Genomic DNA, 19,274 nt, shown 5'->3' with positions numbered 1-19,274 from the left:
TGGTACTGTGAATGTATAATCACAAAATGAGATACGTGCTTTGAAGAAAAGGAGCAAATATGGATCAGTAGCTCACAGGGGAGGTTAGGGCTGAAGATAATATGTGGAATATTACTCATTTATAGATGATATGTAGAAATTACTCATTTATACTATGGCTTCTATACATTTATAGGTAGTACTAGAAGCCATGACTAAGGATGGAAAAAGTGAGGGAAAGATTTTAAAGTGAAAAAAGAAAAAAACATAAGACTGTATTTCCTCCCTCCAGAAGAGATACTGGGAAAACCCACACAGTAGAATGTCATCCTCTCCTACAAATACTGAGGTGGGCTGCTCCTCTCAGATCACATTCACAGGCTAACAGAGTACCTTAAAACCAAGGTCTCATGAAACATCTGAAGGAAAAAAAACCACTATGAACAGAAATACCAGCTCAAAAAAGAGGAACCCCTAAGATAAAAGATGTATTAAAGCAAACAGAAGATTTTTAGTGAATATTATTAATATCCTCAAGGAGATAAAAGAAGATAATCCTACCCATAATAGAAGAACAGGTTATTGTGGATGATAATCAATTAGAGACCTGGAAAATTTAAAAAATAGTATGTTTTGATAGAAAACCAAAGAGAAAGGCTGAATAGTGTAATGAACTCTAAGGAAGAGAGAACTAGTAAGTTAGAAGATACAGCTGAGTAACAGCACAGACTTTAGCACAAAGACATGGCAAGAATGGAAGGAAGTAAGAAGTGCTGGAGAAGAGTGGCGAGGTTGGATCCCTCAGGCATTGCTGGCAGGAGTGTAAATGGTGCAGCTGCTGCAGAAAACGGTCTGGCATTTCTTAAATGGTTAAACAAAGAGTTACCATGTGACTCAGCAATTTCACTCTTAAGTGTATACCCGGGATAAATGAAAACATACGTCCACACAAAAACCTGTATGTAAATGTTCATGGCAGCATTATTCATAAGAACCAAAAAACCCACCAAGAAACAAACCAAATGTCCATCAATCCAAATGGATAAATACAAAGGAATATTATTTGGCAATGAAAAGAAATGGAAATGAAGTGCCAATACATGCAACACAAGAGTGAACGTTGAAAACACTATGCTAGCTGAACAGAGCCAGTCACAAATGGCCACATATTGTATGATTTCATTTATATGAAATGTCCAGAATAGGCAGATCTATAGAAAGAGAAAGCAAATTAGTGGTGTCTATGGCAAGAGTGGATGAGTTAGGAGGAAATGGCGAGTGATTGGTTATGGACCCTGAGTTTTTCAGGGTGATGAAAATGGTCCAAAATTGATTGTGGCGATACTTGCATCACTTTTTGACTATACTAAAAACCACTAAATTGTACACTTTAAATCGGTGAATTATATGGTATGTGAATCACATCTCAGTAAAGCTGTTTCAAAAAAAAAAAAAGAATGAAAGGAAATGTGAAACATAAAATACAAATCAAAGAGTTCTGATATCCACCCAATAAGAAATTCAACACCCCAAAATCAAATAATCCAGTTAAAAGATAGGCAGAAGACAAAAAGAAAAGACTTATTTTCCAAAGAAGACATCCAGATGGCTTACAGACACATGAAAAATGCTCAACGTCACTCATCATCAGGGAAATATAAATAAAACCATGATGAGATACTACCTCACAACTGTCAGAATGGCTAAAATTAACAACACAGGAAACAATGGGTGTTGGCAAGGATGTGGAGAACAGGGAACCCTCTTGCACTATTGGCAGTAACGTCAGATTTCTCACGGTAACAGTGAATACAAGAAACGGGGAGGGGCACCTGGATGGCTCAGTAAGTGTGACTCTTGATTTTGCCTCAAATCATGAGCTTGAGTCCTGTGTTGGGCTCCACACTGGACATGGAGCCTGTGAGCCTGCTTAAGATTTTCTCTCTTCCTCTCCCTCTGCCCCACCCCACCCCCTTCTCATGTGCATAGGTGCATGCTCACTCTCTTTCTTCCAAAAAAGAAAAAGGTGGGGGGGCAATGGAGTAAGCTATTCATATAACTTAGAGTGATGTTCAATCTAGAACTTTTTCCAAACAAAACTATTATGAGGACAAAATAAAGACATTTTTAAAGATGCAATGACTCGGGGCACCTGAGTGGCTCAGTGGGTTAAGCCTTTGTCTTTGGCTCAGGTCATGACCTCAGGGTCCTGGGATCGAGCCCCACATCAGGCTCTCTGCTCCGCGGGGAGCCTGCTTCCTCCTCTCTCTCTGCCTGCCTCTTTGCCTGCTTGTGATCTCTGTCTGTCAAGTAAATAAATAAAATCTTAAAAAAAAAAATGCAACGACTCAAAGTAACCCATATATATATATATATCTATATATATAAAATCCTTGTTTGAAATAAGTACTGTAAAATTAAAAGTTTTTGAATTAGCAAAATTTTAAAAATAAGTAAGTGAATTCAAGAGGAAAACATAAGGATACAATGAACAAAGAATCACAATTCAATTGATAGGTAATTTCAAATAATTATTGAAAAGCAATCTGAAATGAACATTTCATATGGCCTCAATATAGGAAATAGCCAGGGGAAGAATAAAATAAGACAATGAAAAATATTTTCTCATTCAGTGGGAAACAATAGGGAAATGAAAGATGTTCTTTCATTCATCAGAAGGGTAGGGAAAGAGTAAAAACAGTCATAAACTATAGATGTGAACAGAAAAATATAAGTAAGTATATGTTTTAAAGCATTAAGTAAAAATGATGGTGAACCCAGATCACAGAGTCTCTTTACAATAATATGTATTAAAATTAACAAAAGTTCTTTAAAAATCAAAAGCACTTCTTCTGACTATAATGGCGTAACTACTCTTCCCACCATAAATGATCATAAAACTGGACAAAATATCTGAGGCAAGTCTTCTCAGGCATTAACAACAGGCAGCACAATACTGCAATCCATCCAAGAGAAGAAAAGCTAATGAGATGAATCTCCATAATTGTCCTGGCTCACTGCCAAGGAACAAATTTCCTGACTGCAGTGCAGGGACCTGGAGTCTAAGCAAAGCACAGCTGCCCCCATTGAACTGAAAATGCAGAAATCAGAGTTTGGTGTGGTTGAAATAGCTATTCTCTACAGGGTGGGAGAGGAGTGGAGGGAGCAATGCATGGAGTGGCAGGGTCTGGGGGTGGGGAGGGGAGGGAGACCGAAGTCTGTCTGGAAGCCCCCCTCAAAGTCTTTGGCTGAGAGTTGTCCTGCACATGCACAAGATGAGACTACATGGGATTCATCAGAGAACAGCTTCCAAAAGAGTTGATAAAGGAACAAAGATGCACTAATCAGTGCTGGGGAACTTTGGAGGTTTAGCTCAGCCAGAGTGAAGAGGTTGCATAAACATCTCACCAACATCCTAAGAATCCAGTTGAAATACCAGAAAGGCCAAAAGAAAGGACCATGCCCTTAGAATAAGTCCTTTTAGATCCTTAAAAAGCCTAAAACTAAGCACTTACAACATCAGGGAGGACAAAATTTGGAGATTGAATCCCACCAAGTTGAAAGGTCTTGAGAAACAACTTGAGCTTCCCATACATCTGCTCTAACAAAAGCTACACAACTTTAAGGTGATAGGTCAATAAGTCAATGACTGAACTGCCTCCTAGAATAAAATCAACACTCTTACAAGGAAGATAACAGAATCCAGAATCTCTACAATGATGACCAGCAACATCCAGTGCACCAGCAGAAATTACTAGACTTGTGATGAAGCATGGAAATGTGACTCATAGTCAAGAAAAATGCAGTCAATGAAAATGAACTCCAAGATGGGTGAGATACTGGATTTAGCAAACAAAGACCTCAGAGCTATTATAAACATGTTTAGAACTAAAAGAAAATATTTTAAATAATTAAATATGGACAGGTAAGGAATCTCAGCAGAGAAATGGAAACTATAAAAAAAAAAAAACCAAATGGATATTCTAGAATTGAAAACTACAATAAACCAAAATGAAAATTTCACTGGATGTGCTTAATAGCAGATTGAATAAAAAGTTAAAAGATTTGCCATTTGCGATGATGTGGATGGAACTAGAGGGTATTATGCTTAGCGAAATAAGTCAATCAGAGAAAGACAACTATCATATGATCTCCCTGATATGAGGAAGTGGAGATGCAACGTGGGGGGTTTGGGGGTTAGGAAAAGAATAAATGAAACAAGATGGGATCGGGAGGGAGACAAACCATAAGAGACTCTAAATCTTACAGAACAAACTGAGCGTTGCTGGGGGGAGGGGGGTCGGGAGAGGGTGGTGGGATTATGGACATTGTGGGGGTGTGTGCTGTGGTGAGTGCTGTGGAGTGTGTAAACCTGGCGATTCACAGACATGTACCCCTGGGGCTAAAAATACATTATATGTTTATAAAAAATTTAAAAAAATTTTTTTAAAAAGATAAAAGATTGAATAAAAGGAACCAGTGCCTTGGGAACCTGTGAGAAAATATACAATTTTCTAATACATGAGTAGTGAGAAGAGAGTGAGAATAGGGCAGGACCATGAAAGATTGTGGACTCTAAGAAACAAACTGAGGGTTTTGGGGGGGAGATGGGGAGGGGATGGGTGAGCCCAGTGATGGGTATTAAGGAGGGCATGGATTGCATGGAGCACTGGGTGTTATACGCAAACAATGAATCATGGAATGTGCTACATCAAACGCTAATGATGTATTGTATCGTGACTACCATACCACACACAAAAAAAGAAAGAAAACTATTTGAAAAAAAATTGTGAAACTTCCCTGCTATGATTTTAAAAATAGATATATTTACAGATCCAAGAAACTTGGCAAACCACAAGCAGGAAAAATATAAAGAAAACCATGATATATGAGAAAAACCATGCCTATGCACATCATAGTAAAACTGCTGAGAACCAAAGATAAAGAGAAAAGCTTTAAACAACCAGATATTAAAAAATCTGTTACAGGGGTGCCTGGGTGGCTCAGTGGGTTAAAGCCTCTGCCTTTGGCTCAGGTCATGATCCCAGGGTCCTGGGATTGAGCCCTGCATCAGGCTCTCTGCTCACCAGGGAGCCTGCTTCCTCCTCTCTCTCTTGCTGCCAACCTCTCTGCCTACTTGCGATCTCTGTCAAATTAATAAATAAACAATCTTTTTTAAAAAAAAATCTTACATATGGGAGACAATAATAAAAATGACCACTGACTTCTCTTCAGATATAATGGAAGCCATCTGCAAAATGCTGAATGCTATCAACCAAAAATTCTCCATTCACTGAAAATATCCTTTAAAATGGAGATCTTTTCAGATAAAAGGACATGAGAGAATTTATTGCCAGCAGACTTGCATCACTGGACAACACACTAATAAGGACTCTCCAATCTGAGGGAAAATGATACCAATAGAAATCTGGATCTACTGGTACCAGAAGCTTGTCGTGTCTGCCCCAGGGGTGAGGAGACAATGTTCTGCAGTCACAAGGGTGGGGCTCTGGAGTCACGTCAACCTTGTTCAGATCCTGGCTCTGACACTTCTCTCCGCACGGGACCTTGGCAGGATACTTAACCTTGCTGAACTTCAGTTTCCTCGGGAAAGAAACAACTATAACAAAACGAAACAAAAACAAAAGAAAGAAGGGAAACAGCAAGAGGAATAATAATGCTGCCTACAAGTTGTATACATTAAGCAAGTACTTCTAGTGCCTAGCACACAGGCATCGTTCACTAAATATTAGATGCTGTCATTACCATTGTTGGTATTTCTATGGGTTCCAGCAGCAACTGGCAGAGGAGTGAAGCCCACTACAGCACGAACCTCTTGAGTTCTTGCTTGTTTTCTGGGGCCAGCTAGCGGTCCCCCCGGGGCCCCTTCACCTTCAGCACTAGACAGTGCTGCTCTCGCCTCTTCTCAGCAACCCCGGGCTGTTCCATCAGCTCTCACCTGGGAGGAGCCAGAGCAGAACCCTGCAGGAGAAAGGCTGGCTGGTGGGGGTGCAGACCGTGTCGGAGTGCGGGTGTCAGCCCGGGACCTGCTTCATGTCCCCAGGCTACGCTAGCAGAGAGAAAGAGCTCCTTGAGACAGCAGGAGCCCCTCCACTAACCAGCCCCCTGCCCTGATTCCTCCCCCTCTCCCTGTGAGCCCAGGTGATCTTCCGAAACGAAGTGACCAGTGAGTTCTTACACTACCTGGTGAGTTTCAGGGTCATCCCGTCAGGCGTCATCAAAACCATCGAGATGACGAGCCCCGTCCGGCAGAGCACGTCAGCCTCCATCAAGGTGGAGAACCCCCTGCCCTATTTGGTGACCTTCTCCACGGAATGCAGGGTGCCTGACATCAGCCTGCCCTCCCAGTTTGTGGTGCCTGCCAACTCCGAGGTACGGTGCCTGCCAGCTTCCAGGGGCCCCTGATACCTGTGATGGGCGCCCTGCCTGTGGGGGGTTGCACCCTTGAGGTTGGCCCCGCCCTGACTGTGGCTGGGAAGGCAGGGGATGGTCCCTCAGTCCCCCTCCTAATCTCCCTTTCCCCCTTCTGCCCGAGTCCTCACATAAACACGAGCATAAGAGCGCTTTGGTTCACACATGTCATATGCTTGTTTGTTTTGTTCAATTTGCAACTATTTTTGGTTTTTGCTAATTACAAAGGTAACGTAGAGTATGTGTGGTGAAAGGGAAAGCAAGGGACATAACGTCATGGAGTGACCAGCATGTGCACCGGTCACACCCACGCTCGCTCATGCGCAGACCCCTGCAGGAGGGAGGCACAGGAAGCCCGCGCCCCGCTGGGAACACGCGGCCTGGAATTCTGAGCGCGTCTGGCGAGGAACTTTCTTTTGACTCTTTTCAGTCTATGGCTCCAAACTCTCGCTGTCCAGATTCCTTCAAAATCCCTTCTATTTCTCCAACTTGAGCTTAGTCCCTGTGCCCACTCCAATTCTTCCTTCCCCTTCAGAACCCAAAATCTGTTTTGTTCTTCAGAGAGTCGCCATGCCCTTCATTTTGTCTCTATATTTTTCATCATGAATTATGCAGGAATGTATAACACACACACATAGACTTAATATATATGTGTGTAACATATATATATGTATATGTGTAACATATATATGTATATGTGTAACATATACATATATATAATGTATTAAAACGTGTTTACTTAATATATATGTGTGTAACATATATATGTATATGTGTAACATATACATATATATATAATGTATTAAAACGTGTTTACTTAACTACAGAAGAAATATCTGTATAACCAATACCCAGTCCACGACGTAAAAAATTGTCACCACCCAGAAACCTCTATCTCCACTCACAATACTGTCCCTCACTCCTAAAACTTATCACTGTCCTCATTTTATAATAATTTCTTGCTTTTAAGGCATATGGCTTAGATTTGCCATTTTTGAACTTTATACAAAAGAAATCGTACTATAAACACTCTTTAACATTTTATGTCTTCTGCTGTTATGTCTTATGTCGTGACGGCCATCACGTTGATGCACACAGCTGAGGTTCATTCATCCCCATCGCTGTAGAATATTCCATCACACGACCATACCACAAGTTAGATAGCCATTCTACTGAGGCCAAGACACGTGCGTTGGTTTTAGCATTTGGCTATCATTAAAAATGCTGCTGCAGACCTCACCACACAAGTGCCTTCCTGATGTACACGGCATGTGTCTGTCCACAGTGTGCGCCTAGCAGGAGAATCATGGTGCAGGCTTGTAACTGCCAATCAGGAGATAACCTCCGGTCAGTAATGAGATTTGACCAACTTTTGGCACTGTCACATTTTTAAAGGCTTGCCAATCTGATAAAACTTGGGAAAAACTGGGGCGCCTGGGTGGCTCAGTGGGTTAGGCCGCTGCCTTCGGCTCAGGTCATGATCTCAGGGTCCTGGGATCGAGTCCCGCATCGGGCTCTCTGCTCAGCAGGGAGCCTGCTTCCCTCTCTCTCTCTCTGCCTGCCTCTCTGCCTACTTGTGATCTCTCTCTGTCAAACAAATAAATAAATAAGATCTTAAAAAAAAAAAACTTGGGATAAACTAATAGTGCCTTGTGATCTTAATTTACGTTTTTACAAGCGGATTGACCTCAGTTGGGTAACAGCCTGTGTGGGAGATCTGCCTCCTTGCTCATGAGTGAGAATGGACCAGTTTTCCTTTCTTGTTTTCTTGTCCAATTTGAGCATCCATTCTGCTAGCGATAGAAGAAGAATCGGGGATTTCCCTGCTGTCTTGATTCCATGCAAGAATTTATGAAAGATTGAAGTTATGTCTTCTTCGAACTCACAGATGAAGCCACTGAGCCCTGGTGACTTCTTTTGGGGAAGATTGTCTGCTCTCCTGACTTGGTTCCTCTCCTGAGTTATTCAACTATTTAAATTTTCTGTTCCTTCCTGAATCAGTAACAAGAGCATGCCGATTTGATCCGTATCTTCAAAATATTGACACAGCATTGTTAATATCCTCTTACCACCTCTTCTATATGATGTTCCTTTCTCATTTCTAATATTGGTTATTGTCCCTTCTATTTCTTGATCTGTTTTGTTAGAGGTTCCTCAGTCTTGTATCTTATATTCAAAAAGGCATCTTTTGGTTTTATTTGTACTCTTTATTGTATGTTTATTTTCTAAGTTGCTTGATTTCGGCTTTTAATCATTTCCTTCTTTCTGCTTCCTGTGTTACTGGTGCTTTATCTAATTTCTAAGCTGAATGCTTAGTGCAGTTACTTCTAGTCCTCTTTATTTTCCCATACACACCTTTAGACCAGAAGCCCCCCTCCTGAGTGCTGCTGTAGCTGCAGTGTACAAATTTTTACATGCAGCATTTTTTATCATTAGGTTCAAAAATGTTCTAACTTTCATTATTATGAATACTTCTTTTTTGACTCATGGGTTATTAGAAGTGTTTCTTCATTTCCAAATGTGGGGATTTTTCTACATGTTGTTTTTCAAATTATTTTGTGGTCAGGGAATATCTTCCACATTGTTTCAGTCCTCTAGAATTTGTTTGCCTTATGGCTCAATAGATGATCTTTTTTTAAAAAAAACCTCCATATTTTTTTAAAGTATGTGTTTGCCATTTTGATGTTAATTCTCTGATATTTTAGTCTACTTGTTTGGTCAGATTTAAGAGAGTATGTTAAAGTCACCACTGTGATGGGGATTTGTCCGTTTGTCCTTGTAGTCCTTTTTTGTTGTTGTTGTCCTTGTAGTTCTGTCATGTTTTTGTTCTATATAATTTGAAGCTACGTTACTAAATTAAAATCATACTATCCTTCTGATAATGTTGTATTAAGACTTGATCATCTCTTATATTCCTGTTCTTCAAGCATATCATGGCCATTCTTGGCCCTTTGCATTTCCATATAAATCAGCTTGGGGTGCCTGGGTGGCTCAGTGTGTTAAGCCTCTGCCTTCGGCTCAGGTCATAATCCCAGGGTCCTGGGATCGAGCCCTGCATCTGCTCTCTGCTCAACAGGGAGCCTGCTTTCCTGCCCCCTCTCTGCCTGTCTCTCTGCCTACTTGTGATCTCTGTCTGTCAGATAAATAAATAAAATCTTTTTTAAAAAATCATCTTGTCGAGTTCCTCCAAAAACATTAAATAACCTGTTAGGATTTTGATTGGATTATTTTTAGAATGTATTAGCTACCTGTTGATCCATAATAAGTTGCCCTAAAAATTAGCAACTTAAAACCACAAGCGTTTATCACTACTCCGTTTCTGAGGCTCGGGAATCCAAGAGCAGCAGCTTAGCTGGGTGGTTTGGGTTGAGGATCCTTCATGAGGTTGGAGTCAGTTGTCACCTAAAAGGCTTGACTGGGGATGAGTAACCTGCTTCCATACTCACTCATGTGGTTGTTGGAAAGGCCTCCGTTCCTTGCTGGCTGTTGGCTCAAGGCTTCAGTTCCTCACCATGTACACTTCTCCTCAGAGCTGCTTTCAACATGACAGCTTGCTTCCCCCAGAGCGAGGGACCTAAGAGAAGCTGAGAGACCAAAGGAGAAGAGCATCCCCAAAACAGAAACCACTCTTCTCCTCTTAATCTCAGAAATGATATGCCATCTCTCTGCCATGTACTGGGGGTCACATGGACCAGCCCTGGTCCAACATGGGAGAGGATGACTCAAGAATGTGAGTGGCAAGAGGGAGGACTCACTGGGGGCCATTCTGGAGGATATCTGTCACAGAGAATTCCAGTCTTTATGCTCTCGAGATTTCCAATCCATGAGCACATCCCCATTTGTTTAAGTCCTCTTATTTAATTTCTCTCAATAATATTTTTTTTCGTCTTCTATGTAGAAGACTTATTCATCTTTTGTTAGATTTATTTCTAGGTTTTATTTATCTTGATACTGTTGTAAAACCTTTTCAAAATTTCATTTTCTATTGTTGCAAGTATATAACAATATTCATGATTTTTGTGTATTGACTTTGCTTTTATTTTTTGGCTTTTAAAGTTTTTATTTTAATTTCAATTAGTTAACACACAGTGTTATATTAGTTTCAGGTGTCTGATATATGGATTCCACACTTCCATATGTCACCTGGTGCTTGTCACCACGAGTGCTGTCCTTCATCCCCACCACCTCTTTCACCCATCACACTATCCACCTCCCCTCTCATAATCTTCAGATTCTCTTTCTTGATTTGTCTCTCTTTTTTTTCCTTTCCTCATTTGTTTTGTTTCTTAAATTCCACCTGTGCATGAAATCATATGGCATTTGTCTTTCTTTGACTAAGTTATTTTGCTTAGCATTATACTCTCTAGATCCATCCATGTCATTGGAAATGGCAAGAGTCCATTCTTTTTGATAGCTGAGTAATATTCCATTGGTGGTATATATACCACCTCTTCTTTATCTATTCATCAATCAGTAGACACTTTGGCTGCTTCAATATCTTGGCTATTGTAAATCATTCTGCAATAAACATCAGGGTGAACATATCCCTTTGAATTAGTGCTTTTGTGTTCTTTGGGTAAATACCCAGTAGTGCAATTGCTGGATCACAGGGTAGGTCTATTTTTAACTTTTTGTATACTGGCTTTGTAACCAACCACCTTAAATAATTCACTTATCAATAATAATAATTTCAATTATAGATTTTTTTGTACATGTACAATCCTGTCATCTGTATGTAAATACAATTTTGTTTCTTCCATTATAAACTTCCTCCTTTAAGTTCCTTTTCTTGCCTTAGAGGGCTACCCAGAACATGCAGCACAATGTTGACTAGGAAGGCGATAAACAGCATCTTTGCCTTGTTCCCAATCTTGAAGGGCAAGCTTTCAAAGTTTCACCATTTACTGTGTTTATTTTGGATTTCTTATAGATACCCTTTATCAAATTAAGGATGTTCCCCCCTCTTCCTAATTTTCTAAGAACTTTTTTTTTTAACTCCATAAATGGATGTAGAGTTTTATCAAATGCCTTTACTGTATCGAGATGTTTTTGACTCTTCTCTTTGTTCTCCTTTTAATGTCAGTGTGGCAACTGACTGGTTTTTCTAATGTTAAACCAATTTTTCATTCATGGAATAAACCCATCTTTGTCACAGAACATTATCTTCTTTATAGATTGCTGGATTCAGTTGGATAATATTTTTATTGGGCACTTTGTATGTATGTTTGGGGGAGCAGAGAATGGCATCCACTTTTCTATTAGCCTTGTCGGGTTTTGGTCTCAAAATCATGCTATCTGAACTGGGTTCCCTCTTTTTCTCTTCTTTGGGTGAATTTGTGGAATACTTAGATTGTCTAATAGAACTTACCAGTAAATCTTTACGATCCTGGAATTTTGTTAAAGGAAATCTTTTTTACTATTGCTTAAGTCTCTTTAATGGTTACAAAAATACCTGGGTTTTCTTTATCTACTTGAGTCTGGATTTGTAAGTTACATCTTTCATGCATTTGTCCATTCTCATCTAACTTCTTAAATTGTGGTAAAATCATCTGAATTTGTATACTGTATTCTTTTCCATTCAACAGCTACAACAACTTTAATGATACCCTCTTTTTAGTCTATTCGTCAATGAGAAGAACTAGTTCTTTTTTAAAAAAGAAATAATATCACCTCAGAATAAATACAAGATTTTAACTACACAAAAGTATATGGAAGAGAAAATCAAAGTCCCCAAACCCCGTTTCCTTCAGCCAAAGATAACTACTGGTAACAATCTGATACACATCCTTGCTGTCTCTTTGCTATACCTGCATAGACATATTCTTCTCCACAAAAATAGGCACATGCTTTATATACATTTATGGAATGTCCTTCCTTTGACTTACAGTATCAACACCACCACCTTTCATGGCAATGTTTAGAGCTCTGCCTCTTCCTTTCTAATGGCTACATACTTTTCCACCAACGTGCATAAACTATGATTTATTTAGCCGAGCTCTTACTGCTAACTCATTTGAGTTGTTTCCCTTATTTTGTTATTATAAGCCATACTCTTTGGTCCTGGTTTTGTTTTGCCATGGGTGATAGTAGAAGGAGGAAGAGAAAATCTTGCCCAAGAGAAGGTAGAACCCAGGAAGCTGTCCTGAGATTGGCTAAGAGCAAAGAAGGAGCTGCTGACCTTCAACCCTTCTGCTGGCAACACTCACCACCATTGCCATACGTGTGTGCTCTTGAGAGAAGATCTAATACCTGTTAGACGCAGAGAGATTCCAGATATATAAATACCCCTAAGTTATTTCTGGGGAAAGCTAGAAAGGATACAGAAGAGAGAAAGGGCTATTTGGACAGAGATTCCCTGGGCTCGAGATCAGTGTGAGCATTTGCTGTGAAGCACCATTTCTCCCACCAACCTACTCTGAGGTCACTGGGTGGGAAGGTATGCACTGGACTCTCGGCCTTATAGGAGCCTCTGTCTTCTCTTGCAGGGCACATTCTCATTTGAATTCCAGCCCCTGAGAGCTGGAGAAACCTTTGGGAGACTAACACTGCACAACAGTGATTTGGGCTACTACCTGTATGAGCTCAGTCTGAAGGCCACACCAGCGCTGCCTGAAAAGCCCATCCACTTCCAGGCCATTCTTGGCAGTGGTCAGAGCATCTTTGCCAAGTTCATCAATTACACCCGGCAGAAGACCGAATACTACTGCAGGGTGAGCAGCCGCTGTCCCACCCTCTGTCCTCCCCTGACCAGAAGTCTGAGCTTAAAAATAATAGGAGGAAGATACAGGGGGTGCAGAGGGAGTCAGGGGTTTCATCTAGCCTGGAAACTCCCAGCTAGAAACAAACACTATCAGGCCTGGGTTCTTCCTTACAGACTCTACCTTAACAAGCTGGGGTGGGGTGGGGGGTGGGAGTTGTGCTTCCCACAGCATGACAGTGGTCACTAGAAGAGACAGTGGTGCTTAGCGGTCATGAGTATAGGCTGTGAAATCCAACAGCCTTGGATTTGTTCACCACTTATTCCTCAAATACTTTACTAAAGCTCTCTAAACTCTTCTAGAAATGGTAATAATACCCCAACCTCACAGGATTGCTCTGAGGCTTTTAAAAGATGCATATGAAACTGTCTCCATAGAGCCTGGCTCATAGTAAATGCTTATATATGTTACCTATTACGTAAGTTGGAATCCAGTTTTAACTACTGAAACAGAAACCCAAAATAAAGTAAAAGTAAAGTAAGTAAAAGTGAGTAAAGTCAAGTCAGTAAAGTAAAAGTTGTTCTTCTCTGAGATAACAGTGTGAACATGAGCAATTTAGGCTGGAATGGCAGCTCCATGACATCAGGCATCCAGACTTCGGTCCTGATGCTCTTCCCTCTGTAGAGAGTTGTTTGGTCCACAGGGACCAAGATAGCTTACCATGATGTCTATATTCTGGCCAGCCCCAGGGGGGATGGCAGGGAGCTATATATATCCCTTCCACTCACATCCCCTTGAACAAAATAGCATAAGACCATACCTGGCAACAAGGGGAGCTAGGAGGTACACCTTGTGCCCTGGGTTCCATGGCTACAGTCAGGAAGCATGGGCTCTTGGTCCATCATACCAGTCAGGGGAAGCTAGGTTATGCTGTAGTAACAAACAGCCCCAATATCTTGGTGGCTTAAAACAACAAAGGTTTGTCCCTCATTTGTGCTATCTATCCAGTGAGGGTCAGCGGGGGCTTTGCTCATCACAGCCATTTGGGGATCCAGGCTGAAGGACCACCGCCAGCTCAGATGTCGCTGGTCATAATACCAGAGGGCTGAAAAGATCCCAAGGGGACCTGAGCACTGGCATTCGAGTGCCCTGGTGTGGAAGTGACCCCTTTCACTTCTGCTCAAAACTAACTGACAAGAACATCCATGAGGATCCGGAGTGTTCTGCCTGTCATGGGTGTGGGAGAAAAGAAGAGCAAGATGGGGGCAGGGAGCAGCCCCAGCGGAGGCCGCACTGCGTAACCCAGCTTGGTGTCTCTGGGCAAGTCACTTAACATCTCTTAGCCTTGATTTCTTTGTAGTAAAATGGGTGTAATAATTAGTATTACCTATTCTTCAAGGGACTTATAAGGGCACAACTTTTTTTTTAAAGATTTTATTTATTTATTTGACAGACAGAGATCACAAGTAGGCAGAGAGGCAGGCAGAGAGAGAGAGAGGAGGAAGCAGGCTCCCTGCTGAGCAGAGAGCCCAATGCAAGGCTCGATCCCAGTACCCTGAGATCATGACCTGAGCCGAAGGCAGAGGCTTTAACCCACTGAGCCACCCAGGCACCCAAGGGCACAACTTTTAATGACCTGCCCAGCCTCGCACAAACATAGGTTACTTGATGTCTGAGAGCAGGTGGGCAGGGAGCAGGGGGTGGGCCCAAGCCATCCGTGTGTCCTTTGGGCTCCTATGTAAACCAAGTGCATCTCTTCCTCTTTCAGACTGACTGTCAAGACTTCCACACGGAAAAGATCATTAACGCAGCCCCAGGGGCTCAAGGAGGCACCGAAGTCAGTGTGGAAGTCTATTTTGAGCCCAGCCACCTGGGCGAGACCAAGGGCATCCTGACGCTGTCATCGATTATAGGCGGGGAGTATATCATCCCCCTCTTCGGAGTGGCTCTGCTCCCGAAGCCCCAGGGTCCCTTCCTGATCCGAGCTGGGTACAACATAGTCATCCCCTTCAAGAACATTTTCTATCATACGGTCACCTTCTCCTTCATCGTGGAGAACCCAGCCTTCTCTGTTCGTGCCGTAGACTCCGTGCGGCCCAAGAAGATCAACAATATCACCGTCTCCTTTGAAGGAAACCCATCGGGCAGCAAAACACCCATCACCAGCAAGCTCATTGTGTCTTGTCCTCCCAGTGAAGGCAATGAAGCAGGGGTTAAATGGGTTTATTACCTGAAGGGGATCACCCCTTAACTAAGGTCAGCTGCATCAGTAGAAAGCCATCTCCCCAGCCTTCGAATGTATGTATTATTCCAGCCTGGAAAAAAAAAAAAAAAAAAAAAACAGAGAAAATAGTCAGAATTCTACAGCTACTGTTTTAGCTCCTCCTTCAAATTTCCATATTATATGCTCTTCAAATATATACCTGAAATATATACAGATATTTTCATATTACACATGGTTACTACAAAAAGAGGGGGAAAAAAGCTATATTGTACTTTTTAAGGGCAAGTCCCTGAATTTGGTTTCTAGTCATATCCTCAACACTCAAGGAATAATCTCCATTTTTAATAAGATGACACAGATATCACACTCGTGACCTCTTATCAGATAGCACTTCTCGCATGACATTGGGCCCCCACAGTGCCTTTTAAAAATCCATAATGGCTTAAAAAGCCCTTAGACGACTCTCTTTTGATTGGATATTTTACTCTGCTTTCACTTAAAAGCCAAATAAGACACTATTTTCAAAATGACAACAGATGACACCTGCCCATTATTGTAGGGCCTGGGGCCAGAGATGCTCCCTCCATCTCAGAATCCCATGTCTGTTCCCCACAGAAAGTTCTTGCTGAAGGCCAGGTCCTGGAGAAATGCAGAGCCCACAGTCCCCCACTCCCAAGCCCGGCCCCGTGCCTAGCAGTCAGCCTGTAGCACAGCAATTCCCTCCCACCTGCACGTCTGAATCGGCCAATTCCGCTCCAGACCCTTCCAGCCCATGTTCTGATTTAATTGGTCTGGGGAGCAATGGAGGCATCCAGGAATCTACTTCCAAGGAAGGACCACACCGCAGTCTGCTAATGGTTAAACTGAAGCCATTCTGTATGTGCGGGGTGAGGTCTAAGACAGTGCCTTTCCTAAGAGGGATAGCCCTGGGGAAGCTCCACCTCCAAGGGGGTGTGGGACATCTGCCTTAGCCTAAGCTCTGGCCCTGGGTCCTGGAACATGTATTAGTAGGACCACTTAAAATAATAATAATAATAGGACCACTTAGCTGTTGGCACCACCTGATGAAATAAAGATGATTGTGGACTGGCCCTGGAGTGGATTTGCTTCTGCCCTCACGCCTGAGGGTCCCCTGCCTCCACCTCATCCCCCTCCGCATCCCCTATAGCCTACCTGCACAGACAGGGAGAAAGCACAAAAGGAGATGACCAGCGCTCCAAACCAGCGATTCTGAAAATTGGTCCCTGGCCCGGCAGTGACAGCATCCCCTGGAATGTATCAAAAATGTGCATTCTCAGGGCACACCCAGACCTGCAGAGTCAGAAACTCCAGGGGTGTGGCCCAGCAACCTGTGTTTTAAAAAGCCCTTATTGCTTTTAGTGGTGTGGTGTTTTTTGTTTTGTTTTGTTTTGTTTTGTTTTGTTTTTAATGGAGGGAGATTCTTCTAACCCTTCTCTACCTCCCCGCCAACCCTCGGCCCAGTAGACCTTGTGCTCAGCTAAAGTATTTGCAGAGCTACACGTAATAGCTGATCTGCAGAACTACCAAAGATGCTGCTAATGGGATAAAGACAAACACTAGATGACAGATTTTCCAGATGCTTAAATGAGCAAAGATCGCACCGAGCAGCCATCTGAGAGGATGTGGAGATCCACGAGCATGCGTTACGACTAGCAAACGCCCAGAGTCTGATGAAACCAAGGCTTTTCGAATTGTATCATCTACTGAAATCACCCAGAGGGCTTGCTAACCTACAGGCTGTGGGGCCCCATCCCCACAGGGTCTGATTTAGTAGCTTTAGCAGGCTTGAGAATTTGCGTTTCTGCCAGGTTCCCCATGAGGCCAAGGGTCGCCGTCCGAGGATCGCCCTGCCCAGCACAGCTGGGCAGCCGGAGCCACCTTGCTCCAACACCACCTGGGAACGTGCTAGGGATGCAGCCTCTCAGGCTGCCCCAGACCTCCTGGATCAGCTTGTGCCTTTTAAGGCATCTCTAGGAGATGATGCGTACTCCGCGGCTGAGAGCGGCTGCCTTAAAGGCAACTATGGAAGTTGAGCCTTTCCAGAAGCCACAGCCCTGGTGCTTTCCGTGAGAACCCTAGACACTGGCTGCTACAGACAATGGCCACTTCCCAGTGTCACCACCAGCCAAGTGGTGCCAGCTGGCCAGGGGCAATTTCCCTACCTCAGCCCTCCTCCAGCTCCCCAGGCCACTCAGTCCAGAGCCCACAGCGTCCTGGACTGGAGTGAGGAGGCAGGCCACCTCCCTGGGACCATAGCTCAGCTCACACCCTGCCCTATCAGGAACACCTCTCCAGGAGGCCTTGAAATGTGACACATCTCTTCCCTGGAGGTCCTGCTCATATTTCCTCTGCCTCAAAAAGACAGTAACAGAACTTCATTTTGGCAAACCTGGAATGACAAAGGACCTCAAGAGAGTGCTAGGGGAGAAGCTTGGTGAAAATGAACATTCCGATACCAGCTAATGGAAATTACCTTGAAAAAGATCCATTCTCAGCAAAGCAGACCTGCTAGCCTAGAAGTGTCTGAGTGTGGCCAGCCTGGCCAGAGCTGGCCACCAGGTTAGAGGAGTGAGCACATGAGAAAGCAAAGGTGGCCTTGGGCATTCTTCTCATTGCCACAGCCGGTCCAGGAATACATAAATAACCTTAATTAGTTGGCATTTTCCAAGGTAATGGAATGAGAGAAAAGGAAGCACCTCCCCCCCACCCCAGGAATTTCTAAACTAAAGGTAGGACAAAGCATTGGTTTGAGCTTTGAATTTAAAAAACTGGTTTCTTAGCAACCTACTCCACAATGTGATTTCAGGAGAAAAGAGTTCCTTCTGGTCAAAACTTTACTGTTTCAATTATTAAAAACTGTATCTCGCTATGACCCTCGGGAAACTCAGTTCACCTTTAAGAAAAAGCCAAACCAAACAGCAAAAGAAACAGATGAAATATTATATTAGATCCAGGTCCAGTGGACGTGAATACTCACTGGAGAAGTAGATCCACATCATTCCCATTGATTTAAATTTTTTTCATTGTTTTGCATCAGCCATCATCAAAAATCCCAGACATAAACTTTGTGAAGACATTTGGAAATGTCCTTATCAGTGCCACCTGGTGTCAAGGTAAGAGGAGGAAACTATGAAGCAAAACATTTTTTCTGGAGACAAATCTAAATTTAGAGTGGTTTCAGATTGGTGGTCCACCCCCCTCCACTCATTGGATTGTGCTGGCAAAGGTTTTCAAAGCTGTGAAAACCCGACTGGTAAAGGAAAGCACTTTTTTCACAGATTTCTCTAGACACAATTCCTCCATGACTTATTGAATTTGGGGTTAGTTTTTTGTACTTGTTTCTATGGCTGCATAACAGATTCCCACAAACCCAGCAGCTTAAAACAACACAAGTTTCTTATCTCACAATGTCGATGGCTCAGAAGTCCAGAATGGACTCAACTGGGTTCTTGGCTCAGAGTCTCACTGGCTGAAATCAAGATGCCAGCCAGCTGCATCTTCATCTGAAAGCTCAACGAGGAAAAGATCCACTTCTGAGTTCTCTTGGTGTTGACAAAATTCACTTCCTTGCAGCCATATAATTGAAGTCCCCATTTTCCTGGCAACGGACAACCCTCAGGAGACCACTTTTGGCAACTAGCGGCCATTCTAAGGTCTTTAACATGTGGCCCATCATGGATGGTTCACTTTTGTTACTGTTTACTCTTCAAGGTCAGCAGGAGAATCTCTCTCCTGCTTCAAATGCCTCCTGACTACTTTTAAGGCCTCATCTGGTTAGGTTGGACCCACCCAGGATAATCTCCCTTTTTATTAACTAAAGTCAACTGATTAGGGACTTTAATTACATCTACAAATTCCCTTCTGCTATATAACGTAATTGTTAGAGTGACAGTCCACCGTATTTACAAGTCTTGTTCACA

The 19,274-nt window shown here is 42.6% G+C and overlaps 1 protein-coding gene across 2 annotated transcripts in view; it reads left to right on the top strand.

Annotated features, from left to right (window-relative positions):
* HYDIN (HYDIN axonemal central pair apparatus protein) overlaps window positions 1–15,360 on the top strand; it is a gene marked incomplete at both ends in the record, with an annotated part of 302,437 nt that extends 287,077 nt beyond the window's left edge. For both annotated transcript variants that reach the window (XM_080829076.1, XM_080829075.1), the window contains 3 exons: window positions 6,142–6,372; window positions 12,897–13,121; window positions 14,878–15,360. In XM_080829076.1, coding sequence (XP_080685202.1) covers window positions 6,142–6,372; window positions 12,897–13,121; window positions 14,878–15,360 — 939 coding nt within the window. The remainder of the gene's footprint in view (window positions 1–6,141; window positions 6,373–12,896; window positions 13,122–14,877) is intronic.
* Window positions 15,361–19,274: the final 3,914 nt, after the last annotated feature.

Source organism: Martes martes (genome assembly GCF_963455335.1).
Source record: "Martes martes genome assembly, chromosome: 17".
NCBI lineage: Eukaryota > Metazoa > Chordata > Mammalia > Carnivora > Mustelidae > Martes > Martes martes.
This window is presented reverse-complemented; position numbering and strand designations above follow the sequence as displayed.